Source organism: Orbicella franksi, chromosome 6, assembly GCF_964199315.1.
Source record: "Orbicella franksi chromosome 6, jaOrbFran1.1, whole genome shotgun sequence".
Classification (NCBI taxonomy): domain Eukaryota; kingdom Metazoa; phylum Cnidaria; class Anthozoa; order Scleractinia; family Merulinidae; genus Orbicella; species Orbicella franksi.
The window spans coordinates 29,135,716-29,154,970 of record NC_138150.1 but is presented as its reverse complement, the minus strand read 5'-3'; the positions used below and the strand labels follow the sequence as shown (position 1 = coordinate 29,154,970).

The following is a 19,255-nucleotide window of genomic DNA, read 5'->3' as shown; positions in this document are numbered from 1 at the left end:
GACCCAAGCGTAACGAAACCAATTACTGCAAGAAAACCCGAAAGAAAAGCAAACGTTCCGTTATTTTGAAACAATTTCTAGTGATATCTCTCCGAAACCATGATTGCAAGAAACTATTTCCAGATATGAAATCTTGCAGGGTCAAAGACGGAGCTAAAGGGCGCATTTTGACACAATAACTTTGTTTGCCGAGAATTGAATTGCAGTCAATTCCAGTGAAATTTGCAAACTTGACGTATGTTAGCCGATACTTACCTGAATATTTATATTAATAGAAGAGTCGTCTTCTTGGATTAACCTTCAAAAGAGGCTGGACCCAGATTTGGAAACCTCTAAAAGAAGAAATGTTTAATATTCCGTGACCTACCCTATGCTATAGATTCCATGCACATGCCAACCGCATGTTTGTCGTAAAACCAACTGAACTCCACTGACAGTTCCCATGGGCAACCGCAAAATAAACAATCCCCAAAAATGTAAAGTGAAATTGGCTGTCTTCATGAACAGTTAGAAGCTAGAGTCAAGTTCTAATGCCTTTAAAAAGTGCTTGATTTTATTTGTTTGCGTCGACTTTGTTCACTACTCTCACGTTCGAAAGCCGCGAATCGGTCACGCCAAAACAGTGGAGACCGTGCAGACTGCAGACACTTGTTTGGGCTTTTCATTGTGACTCCTTCTTTTGGGTCTAGTTACAAAATAGTGTTAAATATATCTGAAAGTTTGTCATTTATCCACAGGCTGCACAAGCGCAGTATTTGACTTTTGATTCAATAGGCAAACGCGTACAAGACTTTGTATGGGAAACTTACTCAGTCTGCACGGTCTGCAGTGTTTTGGCGTGACCGATACTACGCAGTATTCGAACGTGACAGTAACGACTGAGTGAACAAAGTAGAATCAAGCTTTTTTAAAAGGTAATGGAACTTGACTCTAGCTTCTAACTGTTCATGAAGACAGCCAATTCACTTTACATTTTTGGGGATTGTTTATTTTGGGGTTGCCCATGGAAACTGTCAGTGGAGTTCAGTGGGTTTTACGACAAACATGCGGTTGGCATGTGCATGGAATCTATAGCATAGGGTAGGTCACGGAATATTAAACATTTCTTCTTTTAGAGGTTTCCAAATCTGGGTCCAGCCTCTTTTGAAGGTTAATCCAAGAAGACGACTCTTCTATTAATATAAATATTCAGGTAAGTATCGGCTAACATACGTCAAGTTTGCAAATTTCACTGGAATTGACTGCAATTCAATTCTCGGCAAACAAAGTTATTGTGTCAAAATGCGCCCTTTAGCTCCGTCTTTGACCCTGCAAGATTTCATATCTGGAAATAGTTTCTTGCAATCATGGTTTCGGAGAGATATCACTAGAAATTGTTTTAAAATAACGGAACGTTTGCTTTTCTTTCGGGTTTTCTTGCAGTAATTGGTTTCGTTACGCTTGGGTCAAAGGTCACGTTTTCAGGACGAAGTGCGGCATTTAGTTCGCTATCTCAGCGCTCACGATTTTATTTACCCAAAAATTTTATTTCAGTAATTTGAAGAAGAAACAATGCTCTTTCAGACCAAACTAGTCATTTCGGGAAAAGCCGTGTACCAGAACGCCTTTTTAGCATTTGAAAATAGGCTAAATGTAGACCTCTTGTAAAGCTGTCTTGGGTCGTTAACTTAAAAAATTCGTCAAATATTTAAGTTCTAATCAAATCACGATCTATTTAGCTCTAAATAGACAAGAAAGGAAGTACAAATACGACGTGCAATCAGTTTGTAATGAAGATTTTTGCTTTTGAGTTTACGAGCCTCTGAATATGCCGCTCATTTTCGATGGATTTTGGCCGATTTGGGGCATCGAAACGAAAAAATTGCGGAAAAAAATAATTTTTGATTTATCGAACTTAAAACGATATTTTTGTAACTAGTGTCCGTAGGGCTTCATTCTGGGCGAGTTTGAAGAAATTCGATTTTTTCGCTATTTCCAAGTCTAGTTGATATTTAGGCGAAGCTGCTCTTAAGTGAGTGCATTGGCACCTTGAACATGTATCCACCGCCAGATAAACACACAAAAAATATTAAATCCTGTACCTTGATGACGAGCACACTTAAATACTGTTTGTCAGATTCACTAAGACGACAAACAGGCTTTGTTCCAATTATGCTGTTTACAATGGACAGCATGGTCTTCATGTTACCAATATCAATGTTCATTTTCCATCGACATGACTGTAGGTGACTGGTAATGACTTACAGTGAATGTTGACTGATCTGAGTGATGAGGGCTCTTGGGACAGGCAGATCAAGGGATGACTGTATCAGACTATAACAGAGAAACAATAAGGATCAATAAATCTATGCACACCTCTACAATTACCAGTAACAGTATTCTACAAAAAAAGATAAACTAGAAGATTTGGTCCCTGACTATAATTATTGCAAGATTATATGAGGTCTCATACAACTCTCTACTTTCAAAGCGTTTCTTTCCACCTTTTTTTAAGGTGTTAAACCCAAGGTGTGAGCAAGTTGTTGTGGCAATCATTCCAACTACATTACATTTTTTTTACATGTTCTGTACCAAATATGGGGCTTTCATCTTACTAGTTTCATCTTTGAAAGAGAAATATAATTTAACATTTTTGCATGTGTTACATAACAGACAAAACTTTCAATGTAGGTTAAAGACAATTCTATATTTATAGTACCAACTGCGCTTAGCCATAAACCTACCTCGCAGGAAGCCCACTCTTAAAGTAAGTAACATAAATATAAATTAATTGATAAACAAGTAAACAAAGAAAATACAACCTAGCTAAAATGTAAGTACATAAAATTAAAATGATTTTTTTACAATAAAAAATATAACAATATTACATTGTTGAAAATGGAAGTAAATTCATAAATTCAAGAATTTAATAATTGATATTATAAAAAATTATGTCATCGATAAATTTAAATTTAAAATCTTACGCGACAAATCTTTCTTTTAAAATTCCTTTGTACCAGTCATGGTGCGTGTTGTTGAAACGTTTGAAAAGTAAAACTGTGTGCTTAATTTGTTACGCTTCATGGATGGATGCAATGTGTTGTATGTGTTGATAGATGAAATGCAATTACATGTAGGTTAATAGGCACCTTAGTAAGAGAAGTGCTGTTCTCAAACCACCATCACTGTAGCCTTCAAGATGGCCCTTCACAGCAGATAGTATCAACCTTGGTATGGGGTGTGACAAGCCAGACAAGCTGTGAAGAATCTTGCCTGATGTTGATGTTACAGTCACATGACCACCAGAGGATGACTGGAAGAACTTCAACCTGAGTATCAGATGAGTATAAAGATGGGAAACTTCACATGCTTTCAAAATAAAGACAAATGTATTGTAGTGAAAAAGTATTGAATGAAATTATTGTTGTATCTGTACAGCTATTACTTTGTACAGTTTGACACTAGATTCCATTGCCACCTAGCTGGCAGAATGGATATTTATCTACCTTCAGTTATAAATTAACTGAGGCATAACAGAAAACAAACCCTTCCCTTCCAACAGTTGTCATGGGTTTTATTCCCAAGATGATCCAACAATTACATACGGTTAGGCTTCAAGCTCAGTACTCCTCTCACAAAGTCAAGCATCCCGACCCTCACGCCCGGACCCCACATGTACAAATGTCATGTATTTAAAATAATTGAAGGGGTGGGATGTGTGTAGTAGATGTCAAATTCTCACATATGGCCAGGGTCCCCTCTCCTGGGTTTGACATCAATGTACATTATCAAATCAGTCAAATACAGGTCATGAATCAGCAAACTTTATTTAGTGCTAGGTCTTTGGAGAAGATACCCTGATTCCAGAGGTTTTCTTGCTCTCTTCATATCCTAATGGTCGAATTTGTGCCCTGAAGTACATGTCTTTTTACACTCTTTTTGACCACCACAAAGATGGCTTTTTGTGATAGAAGAAGAAGAAAGAAAACCCCAGGGACCAGGGTATCTAGCAGACTAAACCCTTCATTACCTGGGATATTAACAAAATGGGATCATGTTACATTAGGTGGTGCAGGTTGATACTGTTGACCAATATATTGACTGATACTCGGTCGATACATCAGCCAGGTATCGACCTTGTATCAGCCTTGTATTGGCTGAGTGTCGGTCAATATATCGGTCAATATATCGGTCTATAGTGTCAGCCGACACTACAGTAAACATGATTGACAGCATGTTATTGGCTAAGCTACAATGCAAGTAACAAATTAAATACAATGACCACTAAAACGTGGGGAGGACCAATCAGAATTGAGTGTTTTATTTTATTACAATAAATTTACGCTTACATTGATATAGTTAGGGATTTTATATGTAAGAACTTAAAATTACCTTCCATTTGGTCCAAGCGCTGTCTGAACTAAATCCTTCAATGCGCGTAGCGAGCCCTTTAACTTAATATCATCCAACGGCTGCACTGCAATCTGCATATAATTCAAAACACTCATATTAGGAAAATACATACCATATATAAGCTTCAGCTACTAAGTAGTTTTTTTTTTTTTAAAAAAAAGCTGCTTATAACTGAAAATGTATCTTCCTGGCAGCCTACCTGAGATGTCCATTCGTCTTTCGTAGACAGCCTTGAAGAAACACTTTTACCCTCCATTCAGGTCATATGCAGTATAGCCATGTGTATTCTCCACAACTGTGTAAACTTTTGACAAGAAAATAGGAAATTTTGCCTACTCCTGCCTGCAACATGACGTTAATTACAGGAATGGCTCCGAGCCTTTTGATAATAAACCGCTGACCTAAACTATATACGCTGACATAGTTGCTTACAATCATATACTTTCGCCACCGGTTTGGATAATCAATTAACGCAAGATGTAGCTTAGATGTTGTTGTTTTTATCACCGGTTATCAGAGCAGCTCGTTTGTGTCTTTTCAGTTGATAAACTAATCACAGAGCACTTACCTCACATTCGTATTTTATTTTATTTTACTTTATTTTTTTTTTCACATGATCAGTTTCAACGAACCCAGATCAGTGCTGAACTAAAGCGGTGACTATTGACGACTATTCGCCACTATCCATGACTGTTCACCACTGCACTATTCGCTAATCGAGTTTTTTTAGACACCCTGCTAAAGGTCAGGAAATGGTCAGGAAAAAGACATTTTCCCTATAAAAAAGGATTTGTTAAAAACTTGTCAGTCATAATGAATGGGCGGAAAGGAGGGCTGCCCCTGAGGGCAGGCTAGAAACCGTTACTATGTCTGTTGTTTATTTGGTTAGAGAAATGTTATTTTTATCAAGGGAAAGTCAGAGAAAAGCATTGTTCTGGACCTCTAGTTTTGTCTCTAACTCAAATCCTTGCATTGTGGGTAACAAATCATGTTTGGAATTCAAGACAGAATTGATGTTAAATACATTTATCAGAATTATTTTTGATATGTTTATATTTTTTGCTTTCACAAAATTTTAGAGTCCCAGTGTTGTCACCGAATAGTCCGAGCACTGCCTTCCGTGCCTGTCATGGTAAACACTGACACCTTTAGTTTTCAGGGCTTGGCTCTGTAAAATGCCACCACAACTGAGAATAAGACACGTTGTGCATTTAAAACGCGGCGATGAATTTCAAGCTCCCGAAGACACATGTTCAGTCTTTCCTTGGGGTTTTAAGTGATATCACAAAGGACTTCAAGAGTCAACTTCTTGAAAACTATTCAACGAATTTCATTTGAAATACCTGTGCTTTTGTAGAAGAAAATAACTGGCGACTGAGTGCGTGCTTTATTCGATATTTTTTTATTGATATCATTGTATGCTGTATTGTTTGACGCACAGAAATCTCAATGAAATATTCTGATGCAGCAAACACTTTTCTAGTGGGTGGAATGAATTTTAATCAAGTATGTAAGGAAGTCTCAAAGGACATCCCGTTCATTTTAGTGTCAGAGAGCGTCGTGTGTTGTGAAGGTGGACCAGTATCTTCGTCGATGTGCTCCCCTTCGCAGATAAGTATACGCTTTCGTTTTTGCATTTCTTGACCTTGTTCGCTTTTCGCCTCGTTTCGCTACGCTTGCCCTTTTCCGCAGTTTAGTGGTTTAGTATAACCAGTTCGTTGAGCAATTTTTTACCTCCACACAGTGAAGAAATTGTTGAATACTGGGAGGGTGTGAAACTTTCGGAATAAAGAATTACCAAGTTCGTTTAGACAAGCACATCGGAATAGCAGGTTTGAAAGTTTCTTACTGAATACCACATTTCAGAAATACTAGCTCTCTTGTTCGTCGTATTTGTAACTGTTTAATGTTGTCCACGATGGGTCTGAACTGCAGGTCACATTCCACAAGTCAGAGTACAGAGTCACTGTGCTGCAGATAAATAAACAGCACCAAGATTCAGTCTCCTAGCCCTAATTAACCCTAGCACTCTGCGTAAATGTTGTTTTAGATCGAGGGGAAACTTTTGGCATAGTTATTCATCAGTAGAGTAAGGATTTCTACTCTTGACCTGTGGAATGTGACCTGTGGTTTAGACCCGGCTTGTTGTCCATTGTTCCGATGCTCTGAGTTGCTAAGGGTATGAAGATCTGACTGAACAGTTTTAAAGTTACGTCAATAATATTCCCTGAGAATTTAAATTCTCTTCTCATGCAGGAACAGTTTGTTTCCATACAATCGCTGAACTTACTGCTCGTGAATGTTTTAATTGGAGTTTAATTTAGTCGGTTTTACTTTGAGAGCGACTTTGTTGAGATGTTATACAGCCATCCTTGTCCTTCGCCACACGATTGATTTCTGATACATTTTCGGGTAAGTAATATCAAAATATTTAGTTAGAATTTTAGAAATAAAGGCAGATTTGAGTTATAATTGTATTGTGGCTTTTCTTCATTCATCCTCGTGTTTTCATAATTGTTCACATTTTCGTGAAATCAGAAATTACTTGACGAATGGAACCAATTTTGAGCAAACTTGCGTTGAATTCTGGCGAGAAAATAATCCTAAGAGAACATTAAGAAATTTGTTAATGCAGGCGATATTGTCCGATGTTATATGGCCGGTTTCTAACTACCAAACTGATTGACCGACTGATAAGACCTCAAACTCAAAGGTGATATATTTTTGACAGTTTCCTCTCTCCTTCTGGCATTAGACGAACAGAGGGGAACCCAAAGGAAATGTAACCATTATGAGCTAGACTACGAATAGTCCCTCTTTCGCTTAGTCCGTCGTGCGGGACGCGAAAGAAAACCGCGAGAAAAAAATGGCCGCGCGAAATCCTGGAGGCGAGGAGAGCGCGAAAGGAGGGACTACCGCCTAAGCCCAAGAGTTTGAATTATATGCGTTGCTCTCACAACGCAAAAATATGATTGGCTTATGTTAGGCGCGTTGACAACGTGTTGTCAACATTCGAGATACCTGTGACGTCTTGCAGGAATGTTTTGGAACCGGAGCAAATCGAAGCGGTACCAGAGCAAATCGAAGCGTTGGAATCGCGCTTCGCAAGCCGTGATGTTCTTGCGAATCTGCCAACAGGCTTTGGAAAGATTTAAATTCATCCAGTGTTTTGTTTGGCAAAGCTTTCTGCCTCCAACCCGACTGCGAGCGTGTTAGTGATTTCGCCGCTCAACAGCATCGTCTAAGTCAGCGAATATCAATTCACTGAACTTGGCCTTTCTGCCGCCCATTTGAAAGATTGATCCGGACTCTCACTTGAAACCGGACATTCACCTGAAATTTTCCGCTGCTATCGGCAAACATTTCACCGCAGTTGGATGATCTCCTATGTATAATGTATAATGTATAATGTAAATTCTCGGTTGAAACTCTGTTGAAATTTTCGCAATAACTTTTAGACGCAGCGAAAATCCTTACAAGAGGCCTCATTCGCCGTCTTCTGTTTAAAACTTCTTTGGCAGTTTCGCTGAACGAACACTGAACGAAGATATACTTCTCACGGCATATGTTTTTGCCTGGCTACTTAAAGAGTAGAGTAGAGCAATTTTATTCAGATCTCCCTGGGCTATTGATAACAGGCGATAATAAGAGGACGTCAAGATGAGAAATCCTACACCGAAAAATCACTCGGCCGTGAAAGGGCAAACCCTTGGGCTTAGGCGGTAGTCCCTCCTTTCGCGCGCTCCTAGCCCCTAGGATATCGTGCGGCCATTTTTCTCTCGCGAATTTCTTTCGCGTCACGCACGACGGACTAAGTGAAAGAGGGACTACTCGTAGTCTATTATGAGCAGCCGTGTTCAGCTTTGAAGCTACGTTCTCTCTTTATCAGTCTCTTCATTTTGCGATCAACTCCAATTTCAGGTAAATTCTAGGTTTTACTTTATCTTTATTTTACAAGTATGATCTGACCTTGTTGCAAAGTCTGATTTAAAAATTCTGACTAAGATAGCTATCACGATAAATTGATTGCTATGGTTCAGTTTGACCCTTGCTGCAATTTTATGATTTTTTTGTTCTAGTGTATTGTAATTTAAATTAAAATGCACCAGAAACCTTTTTGGATTGCAGGTTGTAGTTCTTGGGCTCTAGCGCAACCTGGTAGTTGACTACAGGAAATGACTGATTCCAGATAAGTACATCGTAGTTTTGTCATTTGTTCGTCGTTTTCCTGGTAAACGATTTAATTCAGAGCAAGATTGATCGAAATACAATATACCACCAGAATCCCAGACCTAACACGTTTGTACTCAGTAAATTTTCTGAGCGAAAAGAAAGCCAGTCACCACTATAAAATGCATCTCTCTAGTCTCTTGATTTCAGGCTAGCGAATACAATGTAATATGCCTGAAAATAGCAACATCGTACAACTACAAGACTGTTCTATTGAATAAAGGAGATTTACTTCATTTATTGACATTTGCTCTCTTTTTTCCAAGGTTGAACACACAGTGCACGTGCATTGAAAGAAAATGCAGCCATTTTGGATTGTAGTGTTTTACCCTACGCTTCGATGCAAGTAGACGACATCTGAAAGATTTTATAGTCAGATAAGTTCGTTCTCATTTTCTTAACTCTTCTGTCTTATACCATTTACAGTATCAGTCCAAGGAAGAAAATAATTGATTTTCTTTTATTATGTAGAGTACATCCCGAGGGAAATAACCAAATAAACTGTCTTCATGTAGCAAAAAAATAATAAGTTTATACTGCTTTGTGCGTTTAAACGCTGTCTGAATAGTATTTATGCTTTAAATGTCTCTGTGAACCGCTAGCTCTGCATTTTTTTGACCAAATTCCTAAGCCTAACGCAGTTTTTAAAAGTCAGTGTATCAAAGCTTCCTTTTTTCTTTTTCATGCAGGTTTTAAAAAAGATATGCTGAGAGAAAACAAGTCCATTTTGTACGACAGTGCGTGGCTCTAATGTTCTTTGGTACAATGTAAGTATTGCAAACATCTTGGTTCAGATAGACCAGATATTATCTTCGCAGTTTTCTATTCATTAACTGAGAAATGTTGTCTAAATGTACCACCAAAGCTCAGCAGTAACGTTCATAAAATATTTTTTGCCGGTGTTAGAAATTTATTTGCACCTTGCCTCACTTGGTTTCTGGAAAATTTATGAAACGAAGGACTGAAAATTCGCCAATGCAAGAAAAACAACTTCGTTAGCTCTTGGACTCGGTGGTTTCAATCAGTAGTTCACTGCTTGCTAATGGCTTGAAACGCTTTTTCTCTACAATAAGTCCAGCACCTCAAATTTTGCTTTTTTTTCGGTTTCAGTCTAAAGTTAATAAAATCTCCTTCCATGTCAATACATTTTAAAGTATCTTGCAGAGAAAATCTTTAACTATTTTAATGTCCTCGGCAGAACCAGGAAGTTTGTTTGAGATTTGCCAGCCAACAAAAATTTAGTGTTTTCTTAAATAATTTTACCGTACAGTATTGATACCTGCTTTAAGAAGTCACTGCAGAATTGCCTGTTATTAAATTTATAAACACGTCTCGAATTTGTTGATGAAAAAAATAGTTCGTTTTATGTTTAATCTCCCTTTTTGCCAGGTGAACTCGGATATTGAAGAGAAAGTGAGGCCATTTTGGATTGCAGTGTGTAATTCTTGAACGCTGGTGCACTATATATGACATATTGGAAAAATCTTAATTCAGATAAGTTCACCCTTTCCTTATTTTACTTGAATTTGTCGTCGACCACTTTAATAACTGTGTCATTCCAAGTATCCTGTAGAGAAATCTAATCGGGAGTAGTGAAAGATGAAATTTTGATCGTGTGGTGAGTTTGGGACAAAGAATTGAACATCTCCGTCCGTGACGGGATTCGAACCCATAAACTCTTACATACCGGTTGGGCAACGAGGAATTGTTCTGATGTCCGAACGAATTCTTAAAAGTACACGATTGCGAGAGATTTGTTCATCAATTTCAATAAAGTAAAGCTTTAGAAAAGCACTGTAAATGTGTATTTAGGGGCAAATATTCGAAATTAACACAACTGGAGATCCGATAATCGTTGAAAAGTAATTTAATTTGTTGTTTTCTGCTCTTTTTATCACCAGGTTGAATGCAAACATCGTTTCAATCGAAAGTGTAGCCATGCTGGATCAAAGCGTGTAAGCTCTCGAAGCCTGGTTCAAGTTGACAGCCAGAAAAACACCTTTTTTCAGGTAAGTCGTTTTCTTCTCTGTTTACCATTGAACGGTTTCAGTCCAAAGAGTGATCAGAGTCTGACCATATAAATGCCTTCCTGACCCTTGTTATAAGCATTTCAGTTGGAGAGAAAATATTGGAATCAGGATATATTGTAACTAGTAAGAAGAATTTTACTTGAAGATTGGACACTTGTCCAGTAACATAATGGAATCAAAGTTACAGAATAAAACATGCTGGTGTTAATTATTATAACCTTCGTAAGAACATTGTGAAAACAGTAAGTGTTAAGTGATACAATCAATATTAACCAGCTATTTTGTTGATGTTTCCTTTCTTTCTAGGTTTAATGCCCTTTCAAAGAAATGTGTAGTCATTTTGGATAGCAGTGTACTGGCTCTTGGACCCTGGCCTGGAAATATCTTACTTCAGATAAGTCGTTTTCTTGTTTCTCTAGTCGTTTACCATTAACGGATTCAGTCCAAGAGTGATCAAAATATAACATCGTACCTCGTTGCGTTGTCAAGTATGTTACAAAGGCAATGTTACCAAATTCATAAACTAACAACAAAAGAAATGTATGACAATCAATTGGGAAAATTAATATTTTGAGTACGAGACTGAAGTGGAAGGTTGAACATCGCAATTTATTATTTTAAAGGACAACTTGAAACGGCCGAATATTCTCCGCAATGCAAAATTGAAGTGCTTTTTCCTAACATTTTGAATTCAAATTTAACAGAATAAAAACGTGGTGGTGGTACTAGAAATTGTTACAAATTTATTTTGATATAAACATTGTGAAAAACAAAGATTCTAACGTAGCATTTCAGCTTACTCTCGGCTTGGCTTTGCGAACGAAGATTTAAGGAAGTGATCCACTTACGCTGCAGACAGAGAAGCATGTACGACAATTTACGAGAACAATTCCAGTTTAATAGTACAATGATAATTTGCAGTGCGAACAATGCTTTCCTTATACGAGGTCGCAAATGAACTTTAAAGGCGATTCATTTAGAGAAGGAATTACTCAAAATCAAATGTGTTTTAAAATAGTATTGTCAGGCATTCAAGAACGAACAGCAACTTAATTTATAACGACTGATAGAGCTCATGACTTTATCGGCATGACAATTCTAATTGCGCTTTGCCAAACACGATCATTTTTCGGTCATCAATGTTCGAAGCTTGACCAATCTATATAAACATGCACTACTTTTTCGTCTGTGTAACTGATATAAGTACAGTGTTAAACATGGAGGTGAATGAAAAAATATCATCGCCTAGGGCAAATTAGTGTCTTGCTACACCATTTAACATGGAAAATTAACGTTTAGAACAGAGAACAGGTGGCTGAAAATATTTACGAGCGTTGTTTGGTTTCGATACGTACTTGCATGTGTCCGGGCACAAGTGGGCTCAAGCCTTTAGAGAAATGTCATGTTTTCGATGTAGCGATGTTTCACTGACATAGATTTCAAAGTGTAGTTTGAGTATTTTCTTTTTCTCAAGAAAACAACAGTTTGTTGCATGTGAATAAAGTTTTTGTGTCAGTATTCAAGCAAACAGCAAACAAATAACATTCCAGCTAGAATAAATATGTGACGCTAGTCTCTCAGGGTAGCTGTAATGATAAACTGAAGTAATGGTCGAAACATTTTGAAACAAACAGCAAAAAAATAAATAAATAAATAAAAATAAATAAATAAATAAATAAATAAATAAATAAAAATGGACCCAGAGAAAAATAGATAAATAAAACAAGTACACAGGTCAAAAGGTATCAAAACTACTGTTTACACTTATGAAATGTAATAGTGAAATAGAAAATAGATAAAATAGAATCGAAAACTTTAGAAAGCTTTGAATTTACATAGTATGTTAATTGCTGCACGCGCAGTCTCCCGCTTCCTTGGAATGTCGATTTCCGTAAAAAATAAACAATCTTCAATCTAAGCAAGAGCCATAACCGGGGACAGAGACCGTAAGTCTCGGGATCTGCGCGCACCTAATGATATGGGGCACTTTTGCTATTTTTAGAACAAATTGCGCCACCCTGACTCGGACATACATCCGCGCGGATCCACGCACATGTCATGGGTTCTCGCGTGGATGTTGTCTAAAGAATAAAGTTTATGTAAGAAATCTCTCTACTCTGGTATCGAGGTAATTTGTGAATTTCTCAAACAGTGCTTAATCATAACCAAAACCTGTTTTTGATAGTTTCTTATTATTTCTGCTCGTTTGGCAAGTTTTGGAAGGAACGTCTGACGCGTACAAGTAGCTCCAGGACGTGCACTTTAAAGTCCGAGTCTGTGTTTTCAATTGTAGCTAATTGGCAACAAATCTTGACAAAGATTTCTTTCGTTATCTTTTGTGCTGAGATTCTGCAACAATTTTCACTAACGCCAAAAGGCTACTATCATGTGTGTTTCTTCAACGTAGTGAAATTTTACACAGCTAGGGGCCAAACCACCCCCCAAATGTTTCATCAGTTCTTGGATATTTCACATTATTTCGCATTACTTAAAAAATATAAACTCTTTCTACACCAAACTTGGCAGAAGAGCAGGAGACCTATTGCCAATTATATTTATGTGAAAAATGTCAGTAAATGTCAAAGTTGTGACGTCACAGTGATGACGTCATGTTTCTTGCCACTTTTGAAGTTTTTAATATGCATATTTTGTACAATGTGTTGGAAAGAGGACATCAAGGGGAGTTGAAACCTGAAAAAAATTTGTCCATATCACAAAAATTACATGAAATATGGCATTTTTAAATATGAAAAATAACTCTGCAAAATATGGAGTCCTCCCCTTGAGAAAAATCACCAAATTGGAGCCGTAATTTTGTTCCAGCAAATGCAGCTATGTTGCACATGTGATGTGCCAGACGACTAAAGCAAAAATAAAGAAGAAAATCGGAATAAAAAATTATCCCTCTAGTGTTATTGCGTTAAAATACGTTTTGTTACGTCATAACCTGTGACGTCACCCGTTTTTTTACTGTTAATACTATCCTAACAAAGCCGAAAATCAAATTTCTAAAACCATACGATTTTTGACAGCATCAAGCTTTCTATTTTTCTAGATTATTAGCCTTCCTAGAAAAAGACTGAAAAAAATAAACCAGAGAGACTGACTTAAGAAGGACAGTATGGTTAAGCAAATTCCGGGGGGGAAAGCAAACAAAATTTAATTTACCATATCTCAAAAAATAATCATCATAGCAAAAAACGGTTTCCGGCATTTTACTCCTCAAGGCAAGGCCTTTCCAATGATATAATCTTTCTGAACCAAGCAAATATAGCCTTCATGAAACATTAGGGGGGTGGTTTGGCCCCTACGTGAGCTGCGAAAATAAAATAGACAAGGAGTTTTGATAACTCAGCCAACAAAATCGAAATCGTTATTCGAGTTGATTAAAGAAAACGTCATCGTAACTTTGGTGATTATTCCTGCCGTATTCACATATTTTCAGCTAAGCAGTTTAATATGTTCTCAAACATTTATCAACCTTGAACATATTTAAAAACTAGAGATATTATTGCGGAAGTCCAATTTGTCATGTTTACTGACTGCAAAAAACACGGATCGGCGGGCGCTCTTATTCATCGACAACAGACAATTTATTGAATGTTTACACAAACAAAGCCTAGCCGTGTCTACAGACGTAAACTTATCGGGCCTTGATGAAATATCAAGTGTTACTTACAATTCGGGCGAAATGCAAACTTGCAATTGCTTACTACTTTTCGGTGGCGATAGACTCTGGCGAAATCCCCCAAGCGTGTGGCAAGAGGAGGGAAACTTTGAAGTCCTAAAACGCTGCAATATCCAAATGTTTCCAACCAGTTTTTTTGCTGTGTTACGGAAAAGCTGTTAATCTTCAGCATATGTGAAATTTATAGTGGAGTAATGTGGAACTCTTGTAAAAGAAGCAGCGGAACACAACTTGGTCTGAGTGATATAAAACGGGACATACCTAAATTCGACACTGCCTTACTTCAGTCGAATTGGAGCAGCTTACGACGAAAATATTTGAGCAAAATTCCAACAGACATAAACGTATTGAGTTGTGGGCCAAAAGCATAAAACATGTCTGGAATTTCGGATGCCATTGCCCCCGCGCTACAACCGCAAAAATCCTCGCAGCGTGTACGCGCGCTTTCCGCACACGATGGCGCAATTTGTTCTAAAAATAGAAAAATTGTCCCATATCATAGGGACAGCCCCAATACTAGAAATGGCGCGTGCTTACGGCCTCCGTCCCCGATTATGGCTCCTGATCTAAGCTCATTTTAGCAACTCAGTGTAAAAGTTTTACATCGATTCGACATAAGGAAGATTAGTACAAAGTTATTGCATTGGAAAACGTTATTATCAGAAGTTAGAAACTAGTCTCACTTAGTGCAGGAACCGTGATTTTACAAGAAGTATTTACAAGCAGTATTCCTGAGGAAAGGTTTCAAGACATAATTATCATTAAGGTTTAATTTTTGCTTTGGAACTTTTGAACAAACCTTTTGAATTTTAATCATATTCGTCTATCCTTTTTATCTCTTATATGGAGTTCTTAAAAATGAAACAAATTTTAGAACCTGCAAAGGGTGAAGGTTAACTGAGAGCGTCTCTTTCCATGTTCATCAAATTATAAATGCGGTATAGTAATAAAACATATATGCAGTATGTGGTGATAAATCATCTAGAAATGTTAAGTTTCGTGCAATAACTTGTCAGGTAAAACTGATATCGTGCTTTTAAAAAGGACCTCCATCTTGGATTTCAAAATTTGCAAATATGTCAAAAAGTTTGAAAATACTAAAAAATATGGCGATTCAATTTTTTTTCTTAATTAAGACTTTGTAAAAACCATAAAAATGTCTAAAACATGGACTTGAGCTTAGAAAAGTACACTAAAATTCATAAAACACCTTTGAGTGTGCTTGTTTGCCACAGGAGCGTCAAGAAAAGCAGTGAACTAATTGACACAACAAAACGTTCCCTGATTGTTTTAACAAGGAGTTACCAAGTTTAGTTATTTATATTGATCTGCGTCAGTTTCCAATGTTTTCACTTTATCAAGATACTGGAAAGAGCATTGACCTAAATACTGTTTCGAGACGCATTGGCAATTAATAATTAAAGTGAGATAAGAAAGTACTTAAACACGATACATTTGAACATGGTTAATAGAGGGAAATGATTATGAATCATGGCAAATTTCTTTGTTGTATGTTTTTGTTGGCTGTTTGGGGCGGGGGAGGGAGGTTGACCCTGCCCAAAATCTGGAAAAATACAAAAAGTTGTTATGTGTGCTCATACAGCTAACCAATAGGAATATTGCGATTACGTAATTCATGCACAGTCTAGGAGCATAAAACAAAAAGATGTACAGGGTCAAAGACCTTCCAACATAACTCTTAGCCTGTTTGTTTGCTTTTTTGATGTTTGCTGGGATCCTTAACCATTCCCTCTGTTAACTATGATTTGAACAAATGCAACTGTCTTAAGGATATGCTTGAAATTGTATCGATGACCTATAAGAAACTGGAACCGAGAATCAAACACGTAACCGTGAGGAAATTTAGTCGTGGACATGTTAACAGGTCGTTAATAATTTGCAGCAGGAAATCATTTCATATCATTGCTGATAAAGGTTGTATTTTTACCCCGCATTTGTCAGTCTATTTCTTAGCTGGTCGGTAATAGCAGATCGAGTTTTGATGTTGTTTCCGAAGCAATATTTGTTTTTCAACTCCTTGGCAGACAAGTGTACTATGGTTTCTGATAGTTAAATAAGCCACGCTTTGGTAAGCAGTGAAAACACAAGGTCAATTTACAAGGACCGACGTAACCTAATAAAAAAAGAAGTACCGGATCCTGTCCCTGTAAAGGATGTAATTGGACTTGGTGATGTCGGACTACTGACAAAAACGCTAGGCTGATAAAAAGGTTTGAGAACGACATAATCAGTTCACATATTTCGAAAAGCTTAAAAAAACGTCCAGTACCTTGAAAAGACTGGAGAGGCTTTGTTTTTGATTTTTCGGTTTTACGTTCTTTTATCAATAATATGAATACTTTTGAAGCATGAATCAGTGGTACCCTATTAAAAGTTAAAGGGACACAGTCAGCTGGAGCACATGCGCATTAGATACCATCTGATTTCATAGTTAATTTGCATATCACAGAGACACGATCCATACTGTTTTTAACCAAATATGATACAAAACATAGGATGAGCAAAAGCCCACTCAAAAACAGGTTTTTCAGTAAACGATTGAAAATCAAGCAAAACACTGCGAAGATTGAAGCGGATTTCTAGATGTACTCGACGAGTATCTTTGATTTCAGGTTGAGGTGAACTTTTTCAAAGTGAGAAAACTAGTGTCCAGGTCAGCGCGGTCCCAAAGCCGACTGTGTCCCTTTAAGGATACCAAAAACATAAAAAACTATCTTTGACAAGAGGTGCTGTTTTCTGTAAGCGATAATCCAACCAAGTATTAACACAGTGGAGCAGGGCTTAAGTTTTGTATCACTCGACTTCAGTTTGCAGAGAAATATTGAGCCACGGCCCATCCAAGGATGCGAATAAGACAAGTGGAAATGAATATGTCAGTTTCTTTCTTAAGATTTGTTAAGTACAGTTCAGAAAACCTGAGAAAAGACATTAAATGCAAGTCATTTCTTCCCTACTGGTTCAGATGGAGGCAAAGCGTGTTGTTGATCATAAGTAAGGAAACAAGGTCGTGTCAACATGCCAGCAGAAGTAAACAGTTGCTGCAAAGTTAAAGTTTTAACTTTGAAAATGAAATTTTCAATTTTAACTTTAAAATTTCTAGGTCCAAAAATGTTTTCTAACAAAAGAATTCACAAAGTCAATCAGTCTTCATAATGATTTCATGAAAACGTTTTATTGTGATCACTCTTGATCATTATGTAAGAATTAATAACCAACAGTTATTGTGCTTGACAACGGTACAGTAATCTGTTTATCATTAGTACAAATCTACCGGATTATACTAATGCAATACTGCATTTTGATTGGCTAAGGTATACCTTGTACGATCATCCATTACTATTCAGTGGTTGAAGATAGTCTGCAAAATAGGGACATTTTTTCTCGTCTCGCCGAAGTTTCGGAAGAGGATTTAGAAATATTGAATGGATAATCAAATTCTCCAGAAGGCTCAGTGAAACAAGGCCATTTGCTGTCACAGCACTCGAAATTTTAGAAAAAAAACTGATAATCGCTCGGACAACGCTGAAAGATGGACTCAAAAGACAGTTCATTCTGCGCTCGATAACACTATGGTGACGTTTTAAAGTGTAGAGATTTAATTGGCAATCATTTAGTAAGAGTTCTATATTTAAACGACTAGTTTATTTTGCTTAGTATTTGTTTATTTTTTTCTGAAGCCAAAAGCTAACGTTACCTTGTGAACATTTCATTATGTATGTAAGCACAGTAAGCTTTAGTTGGAAAGAAAATATAGAACGAGTAGAAGGGTATCGCAGCAGCACCCTCACTCCGACAGTTCAGCGCATAATAATACATGTTGATTCTGCGTGACACATTCTGATGAACTGTTAATATTTGATTCGATCAACAGGTAGCCTGAGGAATAGTAAAGAAAGTGAACAATGATACACCACAGCGAACAACTGGCTAAAAGACAAATGCAGAAACACTTTCAAATAAATTCTCTTTGAACTTGGAAATAAACTTTAAGAAAAGCACCTGTACTCCGTTTATCGTTAATCTGTCGATCCTCATAGTAAGTTACGATGGAATAGTTGATTAACAAAATGAAGCGGACGTGAATATATATAATATCAAGTCTGTATGAGGGAAGAATAAAAAGATAGAGATTTTCGCAAATAACGAAAGTAAACTTAGCTGATGTAAGGAAGGTGCAAAGAGCAAATTAAAGACTAGAATCCAATAAGCTCTTACACCTTCCTGTGATAAAATATTATTTAGAAAATAGCTGTAGAAAAAAATATGCCGCAGAACCAGAAAGGTGAGTGCGGTTAAACCTGTGTCGTTGTCCTTTACTTTGCATTTAAATTCAGTTTAATCCAATGAACATTGCTCATTCCTAAAGAAGAGGGCAATGCCAGAAAAAAATCGTCAGATAATAAAAAAATCGGGAGATACCCCTACACGAGCCATTGTGCACAGTAGTTTATCTTCGGCCAAAAATCCCCCACCATCTTACAGGGGAAGATTGTTCGAAGAGTCTTAATTCCTGTCCCCCAAAACCCCCACTCCCCTGAATGAAACAATCGCGAAGGAGGACTAAATCTCGTCCATAATCCTTTACTTTCCTGGAGAGAATATTTGGAGAGGAAGTTTAACTCTCATCCATAATCCTCCACTCGCCCTTTAAAGTTCAAAACGGGGTTGTAATATGAGGTAGACTTCCTCCCAAAGTACTTTTCTCTGAGAGGGTTAAAGGTTAAGAAGTAGCGGTAAGACTAAACTACACTGTGTCGACACTATGGGCATAAATAAGCAGTCTAGTCTTTCAGCCGTTTCCTAAACCTTGACCATCTTAAAGAAAATTACTTTGGGAGGAAGTTTTACTGAAAATGTAACCACTTTTGACTTTAAAAGGAAAGATTAAGAGATT

At 37.2% G+C, this 19,255-nt stretch overlaps 2 protein-coding genes across 2 annotated transcripts in view; one reads left to right on the top strand and one right to left on the bottom strand.

Annotated features, from left to right (window-relative positions):
* The window catches only part of LOC145489782 (adenosine receptor A3-like), a 48,186-nt gene that overhangs the window by 3,612 nt on the left and 25,319 nt on the right, over positions 1-19,255 (top strand). The window lies entirely within an intron of this gene.
* LOC145489792 (molecular chaperone MKKS-like) lies at positions 465-4,792 on the bottom strand. The gene is made up of 4 exons (XM_081468842.1): positions 4,592-4,792; positions 4,372-4,463; positions 3,129-3,308; positions 465-2,313 (listed from the first exon to the last, which is right to left on the bottom strand). The coding sequence occupies exons 1-4, from the start codon at positions 4,646-4,648 to the stop codon at positions 2,241-2,243; spliced, it is 402 nt and encodes a 133-aa protein (XP_081324968.1). The 5' UTR covers positions 4,649-4,792; the 3' UTR covers positions 465-2,240.

Bases quoted from the DNA above. Each gene is read 5' to 3' on its own strand.
- LOC145489792 (XM_081468842.1), bottom strand. From the start codon at position 4,648: ATGGAGGGTAAAAGTGTTTCTTCAAGGCTGTCTACGAAAGACGAATGG. The intron at 3,309-4,371 runs GTAATTTTAAGT...TCTGATACTCAG, and splicing joins GCGCTTGGACCAAATGGAAG to GTTGAAGTTCTTCCAGTCAT. The intron at 2,314-3,128 runs GTGCCTATTAAC...TCTCTGTTATAG, and splicing joins ACAGCACTTCTCTTACTAAG to TCTGATACAGTCATCCCTTG.